The sequence below is a fragment of the Penaeus japonicus genome, unplaced genomic scaffold (assembly GCF_977035675.1).
Source record: "Penaeus japonicus unplaced genomic scaffold, GWHDUDI00000001_assembly GWHDUDI00000034, whole genome shotgun sequence".
NCBI lineage: Eukaryota > Metazoa > Arthropoda > Malacostraca > Decapoda > Penaeidae > Penaeus > Penaeus japonicus.
The window spans coordinates 2,047,215-2,057,214 of record NW_028234436.1 but is presented as its reverse complement, the minus strand read 5'-3'; the positions used below and the strand labels follow the sequence as shown (position 1 = coordinate 2,057,214).

General features: G+C 36.6%; 1 protein-coding gene across 1 annotated transcript in view; it reads left to right on the top strand.

The window, feature by feature from the left end:
- The window catches only part of LOC122257029 (putative glutamate receptor), a 24,446-nt gene extending 16,456 nt beyond the window's left edge, over positions 1-7,990 (top strand). Inside the window, exon 11 of the mRNA XM_086530720.1 lies at positions 7,958-7,990. Within this exon, the coding sequence (XP_086386846.1) occupies positions 7,958-7,990 (33 nt within the window). The remainder of the gene's footprint in view (positions 1-7,957) is intronic.
- The last annotated feature ends 2,010 nt before the right edge of the window (positions 7,991-10,000 follow it).

The following is a 10,000-nucleotide window of genomic DNA, read 5'->3' as shown; positions in this document are numbered from 1 at the left end:
AGTCATGTCGCGAGAGAACCTAAATAAAAAATCAAGGAGCTATAAAGTTGTCAGGATGAACGGGTCGCCTGTCGCTCCACCCTCGTCCCCTTCTCCTCGTCTGCTCTTTCTTTGCCTGAGACGGGAAGTGAGTCATCGACCCGACCCCTGTTACTACTTGACGTCACCTTAAGAAATGAACAACGAACTTGCAGTCGCAAGCTCAGGGAACTAAATGCAAGCCTGAAAATGTAGGGCATAGCCATGTAAAGGAAACTGTTGGTTAATTCTAAAAAAAAAAAGAAAAAAAAAAAAAAAAAAAAAAAAAAAACTGCTTTAGTAGTATTGATAGTAATAATGGTGGCTATTGATAATACTGTTGGCAGTTGTGGGTACTAATTGATGCCACCTCTGTGGAAGGTTTATGTGTTTTAGAAAAAAAAAACTTCAATAACTATTTCCAAGCAAAAGGAAAACAATAACATTATTAGTTTGGTTACGGAGTCTTGATGGTACGTGGAGTTCGGCTGGGCTCTCTATAAGGTTTGCACGAGTGAATGTAGGGTCGTGATAAGTATAAACAATAATTCCCGTGTTTCTCTTTTATCTAGTCATAGAAAGCGGAAAGTAATGAGATAGATAATGTATGTTAAAAAACTTATAATGAAATGAATGGGACAGGTTATTATAGAATCCTACATACCAGCTAAGTAGAATTTATCTTCAGAATTTTATCATATATATATATATATAATATATATATATATATATATATATATATATATATATATATATATATATATATATATATATATATATGCATATATGTAAATATATATATATATATATATATATATATATATATATATATATATTTATATATATAAATCCCTCTTCTCTCCTTTTTCTCTTCTTATATTCTCTTACTTCCTTCCTCTTTTTCCCATCCCATCTCCTATCTTTTCTCTCTCTCTCTGTCCTTCACATACATACACACTCCCTCTATTTTCCTTCTTTTCATCTCACTCTACAAATCTCCCACTCTTGCCATCCCCTCTCCCCTCTTCCTTCCCCCCCCCCCCTCTCTCTCTCTCTCAGCCAAAATTTTTGACAAGTGGGCTAAGTGAGATGCGCTGAACGCTTAGAATAAGAGAGGCATATTTGCTTTAGATGGGTGTTTTTTCTTTCTTTTTTTTCTTCTTCTTCTTTTTTTCAAAGAGGGCCTTATATTCTGACGTGACATTTTTTCATTATTTTTACTGTGTCCATGTAACACACCCGTCCGTGAGGGTCTTATAGTTTTCCCTTTTCTTACTCCTCTTCTTCCTTTTTTTTTCCATCTTTCATTCCCTTTTTATTCACTTCCTTACGTTCTCCTACTTTTTTTTTCATATTCTTCACTTGCTTTGGGTCTTTTGACTCTTCGTTTGTTGGTCCCTCTTTCTTTTCTTATTTTTGTGTATGCTCCATCGTCTCTCTTTCAGTCTATATAATGTTTCGTTTTCTTTTTTTCCGTTGCAATTCATAAAATTTTCATCTTTCTTTCTTTTTCATCTATATTTTCCGTCATTTTTTTTTTTTTTTATTCATTACTATTTTCATCTTGGTTTCGAAGTCAATCTAGCCTAATTTTAACTTCTTCGTAATCAAGCAGATATATATAATATAATATATATATATAATATATATATAATATATATATATATATACTATATATATATATATATATATATATATATATATATATACGTATATATTATATATATATATATATAAATATAATATATATATATATATATACAGGGACAGATCTATAGACTAAGAGAAATGGAAAGATGGGTAGATAAGTAGTTAGGTCGATCGGTTGGTAGGCAGGTAGGTAAGTAGATAGGTAGATAAACGTAATAAAGATCAACTGTTTATGAGATAGGTACCGAGAATGAGAGATACAGTAAATTAGCAGGTAGATATATAGACAAGAGATAAATAAGTAAATTGACAAATAGACAGTAGATAAAACAAAGATCTTATTAAATTGATGGACATACTAATAAAGATATCAAATCAATATGGAATTAAAGTTGAATGATATAGAAATAACTGTTAAAAATCACATCATAGAGGGATACTTTTATAGCCTTAAAAAGAACCAGGTAATAACATTTCTCTTACATTAAATATATTCTCATATTCATGATAAATTTAATATACTCCTAACATGAGATTGTTTTAATAAGATAAAAGTTAAATGAGAGTTTATTCTATATAAGCCATTACCAACTTCATAATACATTTCAAGCGTATAAAAATAAATATACATTTCTAAAGTGGAAAAAATATATATTTCAGACATGTATATAAAGTGAACTAAGAAAAAAAACATTTCTCTCTCGGGCGCAATAAGCTTCCACATTCGCGAACAGCTGATCCTGCTCGTCTCATAAACGTCTTCGCAGCTGATCCTCGTGTTCGTATAAACGTCTCGAAGTGACTTGACGCAACGTTTGTTCGCTAACCTCACGAACACGAGCTCTGCATGGTTGCATCTTAGGGCGTCAGTGGTAAGGGTATTTCAGTGATAGTGACTGGTGCTGGAAATAACTGTTGTTCTCAGGGTCTAAAATGACCAGAGGGTCATACGAATAAAGCAGATAGCGTATTCATAAAGAATTCCAAAATCTTTAATCACGGTACTTAGGAGGAATGACCTCTACGATAGGCTCGCTGAAGTCATGTCGAGGAACTAAATAAAAAATCAAGGAGCTATAAAGTTGTCAGGATGACGTGTCGCCTGTCGCTCTCCCTTCTCCTCTCTGCTCTTCTTTGCCTGAGAGGAAGTGAGTCATCGACCCCTGTTACTACGTCACCTTAAGAAATGAACTACGAACTTGCAGTCGCAAAGCTCAGGGACTAAATGCAGCCTGGAAAATGTAGGCATAGCCATTAAAGGAAGACTGTTGGTTAATTCTAAAAAAAAAAAAAAAAAAAAAAAAAAAAAAAAAAACTGCTTTAGTAGTATTGATAGTAATAATGGTGCTATTGATTAATACTGTTGCAGTTGTGGTAGTATTTGCCACCTCTTGAAGGTTTTGTTTTTAGAAAAAAAAAACTTCAATAACTATTTCCAAGCAAAAGGAAAACAATAACATTATTAGTTTGGTTACGAGTCTTGATGGTACGTGAGTTCGGCTGGGCTCTCTATAAGGTTGCACGAGTGATGTAGGTCGTGATAATAAACAATAATTCCCGTGTTTTCTTTTATCTAGTCATAGAAGAGCGGAAAGTAATGAGATAATAATGTATGTTAAAAAAATTATAATGAAATGAATGGGACAGGTTATTATAGAATCCTACATACCAGCTAAGTAGAATTTATCTTCAGAATTTATCATATATATATATATATACATATGTATGTATATATATATATATATATATATATATATATATATATATATATATATATATATATATATATGTTTATATATATATATATATATATATATATATATATATATATATATATATATATATAAATCCCTCTTCTCTCCTTTTTTTCTTCTTATATTCTCTTACTTCCTTCCTCTTTTTCCCATCCCATCTCCTATCTTTTTCTCTCTCTGTCCTTCACATACATACACACCCCCTCTATCTTCCTTCGTTTCATCTCAGTCTACAAATCTCCCACTCTTGCCATCCCCTCTCTCCGTCTCCCTTCCCCCCCTCCCCCCCTCTCTCTCTCTCTCAGCCAAATTTTTTGACAAGTGGGCTAAGTGAGATGCGCTGAACGCTTAGAATAAGAGAGGCATATTTGCTTTAGATGGAGTGTTTTTTTTTTTTTTCTTCTTCTTCTTCTTTTTTTCAGAGGGCCTTATATTCTGACGTGCCATTTTTTCATTATTTTTACTGTGTCCATGTAACACACCCGTCCGTGAGGGATCTTATAGTTTTTCCTTTTCTTGCTCCTCTTCTTCCTTTTTCCCCATCTCTCATTCCTTTTTTATTCACTTCCTTACGTTCTCCTACTTTTTTTTTTTCATTTTCTTCACATGCTTTGGTTCTTTTGGCTCTTCGTTTGTTGGTCCTTCTTTCTTTTTTCTTTTTCTTTTTTGTGTATGATCCATCGTCTTTCTTTCATTCTTTATAATGTTTCGCTTTCTTTTCTTCCGTTGTAATTCATATAATTTTCATCTTTCTTTTTCTTCTATATTTTCTGTCCTTTTTTTCCTTATTTTCTATTCATTACTATTTTCATCTTGGTTTCGAAGTCAATCTAGCTTAATTTTAACTTCCTCGTAATCAAGCAGATATATATATATATATATATATATATATATATATATATATATATATATATATATATATATATATAGAGAGAGAGAGAGAGAGAGAGAGAGAGAGAGAGAGAGAGAGAGAGAGAGATACAGGGACAGATCTATAGACTAAGAGAAATGGAAATATGGGTATATAAGTAGTTAGGTCGATCGGTTGGTAGGCAGGTAGGTAAGTAGATAGGTAGATAAACGTAATAAAAGATAAACTGTTTGTGAGATAGGTACCGAGAATGAGAGATACAGCAAATTGGCAGGTAGCTATATTGACAAGAGATAAATAAGTAAATTGACAAATAGACAGTAAATAAAACAAAGATCTTATTAAATTGATGGACATACTAATAAAGAAATCAAAGATATCAAATCAATATGGAATTAAAGTTGAATGACATAAAAATAAATGTTAAAAAATCACAACATCATAGAGGGATACTTTTATAGCCTTAAAAAGAACCAGGTAACAACATTTCTCTTACATTAAATTTATTCTCATATTCATGATAAATCTAATATACTCCTAACATGAGATTGTTTTAATAAGATAAAAGTTAAATGAGAGTTTATTCTATATAAGCCATTACCAACTTCATAATACATTTCAAGCGTATAAAAGCAAATATACATTTCTAAAGCGGAAAACATATTTTAGACATGTATATAAAGTGAACTAAGAAAAAACATTTCTCTCTCGGGCGCAATAAGCTTCCACATTCGCGAACAGCTGATCCTGCTCGTCTCATAAACGTCTTCGGAGCTGATCCTCGTGTTCGTATAAACGTCTCGAAGTGACTTGACGCAACGTTTGTTCGCTAACCTCACGAACACGAGCTCTGCCTGGTTGCATCTTAGGGCGTCAGTGGTAAGGGTATTTCAGTGATAGTGACTGCTGCTGGAAATAACTGTTGTTCTCAAGGTCTAAAATTACCAGGGTGTCATACGAATAAAGCAGATAGCGTATTCATAAAGAATTCCAAAATCTTTAATCACGGTACTTTGGAGGAATGAGCCCTACGATAGGTTCGCTGAAGTCCTGTCGCTAAAAAAGAAATAAAAATCAAGGAGCTATAAAGTTGTCAAGATGAGGTGTCGGCTATCGTCCTCCCTTCTCTTCTCTGCTCTTCTTTGCCTGAGAGGAAGTGAGTCATCAAGCCCAGTTACTACGTCACCTTAAGGAATGAACTACGAACTTGCAGTCGCATAACTCAGTGACTAAATGCAGCCTGGAAAATGTAGGCATATCCATTGAAGGAAGACTGATGGTTAATTCTAAAAAAAAACTTTAGTAGTATTGATAGTAGTAGTGGTGCTATTGATTAATATTATTGCAGTTGTGGTAGTATTTGCCACCTCTTGAAGGTTTTGTTTTTAGAAAAAAAAACTCGAAGAAAACCTTCAATAACTATTTCCAAACAAAAGGAAAACAAAAACATTATTAGTTTGGTTACGAATCTTGATGGTACCTGAGTTTGATTGGCTCTGTAAGGTTACACGAGTGACGTAGGTCGTGATAATAAACAATAATTCTCGTGTTTTCTTTTATTTAGTTATAGAAGAGCGGAAAGGAATAAGACAATAGTGTATGTAATAAAAGAATATTGATATGAATGGGGCGTTATTGTATTAATTCTACTACATACCAGCTAAGTAGAATTTATCTTCAATTAACATGACTCAGTAATCTTTAATAGGCTGAACGTATTAATCATAAATTAACATTAGATTTTAATACACTCTGTAGTAACCAGCCCCTAGAGAGAGACTTTATCGAGTATTTTTCTACCATTTAATTGTATTTTCTCTCATATTCCAGTTATTTATTTCTCCCTTTCCTTCAAAATGTGATAGGATATCCTTCTTTGTTTTCCAGACTTATTGTTTGCCTTTCTCACTTAATTTCTAATCATGTCCGATTGGTGATAAACTTGCACAGTCACTCTGATTAGCCTCGAGTACGAAAGCTTTCACTTTTCAAATTACATGACAGGGAGGTAAGGCCTTATGACAAATATTATCATGCCATCGCCGGCCTGTTTAGATTTAGATCCTTTAAGAAAAAGAGGACAGCAGTGGCTATCGCTGATGTTGTCGGTTCGTGACAAAAAGGCCGAAATGATTTTCTCGATTACTCATATTCACAAAAAATATTTTCTAATTGATGTAACGGTTGGGTGTGGTTGTGTAGCGTGGCGGCGTAGCGGGATGAGGTCAGGCGTGTACCGATGTTTTTTTGGTGACTTCCCATCTTTAATCGTCGAGCAACGTACCAGCCTCGCGGCCTACACTCTCATCGGCAACGGTGACCTGGCTGGGATGCGATGGCCGCCCTGGACTGGTGTTTTGATACGGTCCCTGATTGGCTGGTGGCGCTCCCTAATTAACCAATGCGGTGATATTTCGGGATCGATCGTCGTCTGCTACACAGGTCCCGATAGAAGACAATGGTCTATGTAGCTTTCAGACGTATCTGAAAGGAAATGACCGGTGGCCAGTATGGGGAGTTCCTTGCATGTGTGTGTGTATATATATATATATATATATATATATATATATATATATATATATATATATATATATATGTATGTATGTATATATATATATATATATATATATATATATATATATATATATATATATATATATATATATATATATATATATATATACACAGAAAGAAAAGAAAGCGAGACAATCAGCAACTCCTATGGAAAAGGTTGTGAAGACACAGATCTCACGCAGCATTTGAACGACACTTTCTCGTGGTCTGAGTATACTTAAAACACGAAAAAGTCAAAGAGCGATTTTGAAAAGAACATAATCAACCCATTCTGTGTCAGGCAAAAATATACTTTGCCCATTAAATATACTTATCGTAGATAGGAATATACCTTCGTTCCGAATGCTTAAAAGCGCTTAAAATGCATAAAATTTGTGAAAAAACGCAAGGTTCTGACATATCTCATACTAGCATTAGCTAGCTAATCCACTAAGGTCTGTTTGATTTGCACCCCCCCCCCCCACACACACACACATGTGCTTACACACACACTCGTTTTCCGATGAATGCTCATGCCCTGCCTGACCGAATTTGTCCAATACTCCCTGAAGTGCGAGGTCCACTATCCGGAGCCACTTTTGGCCCCTCTGTCTCATGTTTTGATTAAAAGAAAAACATGAAGAAATGACCATGTCTAAAATTTCGAAAAAGCAACTGAATGAAAGAGAAAAAAAAGTATAGAGAAGGTCTCCAACAGGATGAAAGAGAAAAATATTTTAGGAAATTTGAAATAAAAAAGATTACCTACCCAGACCAAGCCCCAACATAGCCGCTCTGAAATGTTAAAAAAAGGCCTACAACCAGATGGTCAGTGGAGAGGTTACGTGTGCAATCCAAGGAAATAAATAGAAAATGCCCTGTGCAAGCAAAGGTAAGCAATTTAATCTTTATCTCTCAGAAAATAACATAGCTCAGGTTTTCTGGTGGCATTTGTTATTTTCCGTTGTTTTAAGAATGAATTTAGTAGAAACTTCTGTAAAACTAGAACTTTATGAATGTAGATCATGAAAGGCCAGCGCGCATTCCATGCACTTAGGCCCGGAGATCAATGTATCTCATTGTTTTTTGACATGGCATTTTATTTTCACAGGTCCTGCATTCAGAATTTGCGAAAGCCACTTAGGCCATGGGCTATTTCCGAAAAAAGAAGGCAAAATATTTTTTTTCTTATTAATGTACTTGATGGCCGGGTTAGATGAGACATGCACCATATGACTTCTCTACTATGTGCTGTAGAGGTCATGGTAAAACTGATTCAAAGGAAGTGACACAAGAGAAAGCATAATAATACATAATAATACCGAGATATAATAACAACGACTACATAAAACTAAAAGAAAACAAAACAAAACTCTATATAACCTGATTGGCCACAAACAGTGATGAAAGTGGACATTGAGACGAAGGGTCGAACAAGATAGTGCACCCAGGGATTGCCACAAGAGCAGTATTTTTTTTTCTCCTCTCTCCGCCCACTCTTAGGAATGGCAAAGCAATCAATTGTAATACTGTCTGACTTTATTCTTGTATGTGCACATGTGTGTTCATGCGGACATGTAGTTGGTGTGAATATGTTTGTATATTTCAAATGTAAAATTAATTCAGAAACAAAGACACACATTTACAGGAAGAAGGAGATCTCAGGTAACGATTTAGTGCCTCCTACAAAAAGTTAATATATATATATATATATATATATATATATATATATATATATATACATATATATATATATATATATATATTATATATATATATGGCAGATAAACCAACTATACACAAAATAGATTTATTGAAAATGAGACGACAGTTTCAAGATCCATCTGGATCCCATCTTCAGGTCTGAGGAGGAGAAGAACAAGAGGGTATATAAAAGGGTAAAGGGGGGAGTAACACGGTGCAAGAAGGTCAAACGAGGACAGGAGTACGGAAACGGAGGCAGAGGCGGAACAACGAACGGAACCGGGGCAGGTCAGGTCAGGTCATTGGGTCCGGCGGTCTGTGTGAAGGGTGTCCGGGGTAAGGTAACAAACGGAGAATGTGTGAGGATAGAAGACCGTCAGCAGGAGAAAAGCCACTGTTCAGATTGAAATTCGGCAGCCTGTTAATGAGAGAAGATTCCACCAATCTGCGGGCATGGACATCAGCGGAAGGGAACAGAATGCGGGCAGCTGCCCAGTCTATGCGATGTCCTGTGTCCCATTGGTGGCAGAAGAGAGCGTTGTTGGTGTGTCCCCTGGAAACCGCGTACCTGTGTTGGGACACACGTTTGTTGAGACAAGCGCCGGTCTCCCCGAAGTACTGCTTCTCACAGGAGGAGCAAGGGATGGCATAGGTGCCTATCTTGGCAGACGAAGGAGGACGGGTGTGGACCAGGTTGCGGCGGAGAGTGTTTACCTGGCGAAAGGTAAGCCTGCAGTTGAGAGGGTGCAGCGAGCGACGAAGAGAGTGGATTTCCTCGGTGTAAGGAAGGCTGAGGACAGGCAGGTGAGAAGTCTCTCTGGGGGGAGGGTCCTGGTAGAAGGTGCGGCGGGCGTTGGAGAGCGCGGCGTCAAGGACGAAACGAGGGTACCCCAGCTTGCCGAAGGATCGACGTAGAAAACTGATCTCTTCATCCAGGTGCTGCGGGTCACATATGCGGAGAGCACGGAGAAAGAGAGAGGTGGCGACACCTCTCTTAACATGGAGAGGGTGGTAGGAGAAGAAGTGTATATACATCCCGCTGTGCATGGGTTTTCTATACACTGAAAAAGAGAAGGAGTCACCTGAGCGGTGAATTAAGGTGTCCAAGAAGGGGAGCTGATCGTCTGCCTCCCATTCAACCTTGAAACGAATGGAAGGAGAGAAGGAATTCAGCTTATCCAGGAAATCCGGGAAGAGAGCAGGATCATGGGGCCAGAGGGCAAAGACATCGTCGACGTATCTCGGCCAAATAGCAGGACGAAGGGAGATGGAGGAAAGAAGCTCAGCCTCGAAGTACTCCATGAACAGGTTGGCCAAGACAGGAGAGAGGGGAGAGCCCACAGCAACACCGAAGGTCTGAGAGTAGAAACGTCCTTCGAAAGAGGAGTTAGAATCCACACACAGACGGATCAGCTGAAGAAAGACGGCAGTAGGCAGTGGAAGGCGGGGG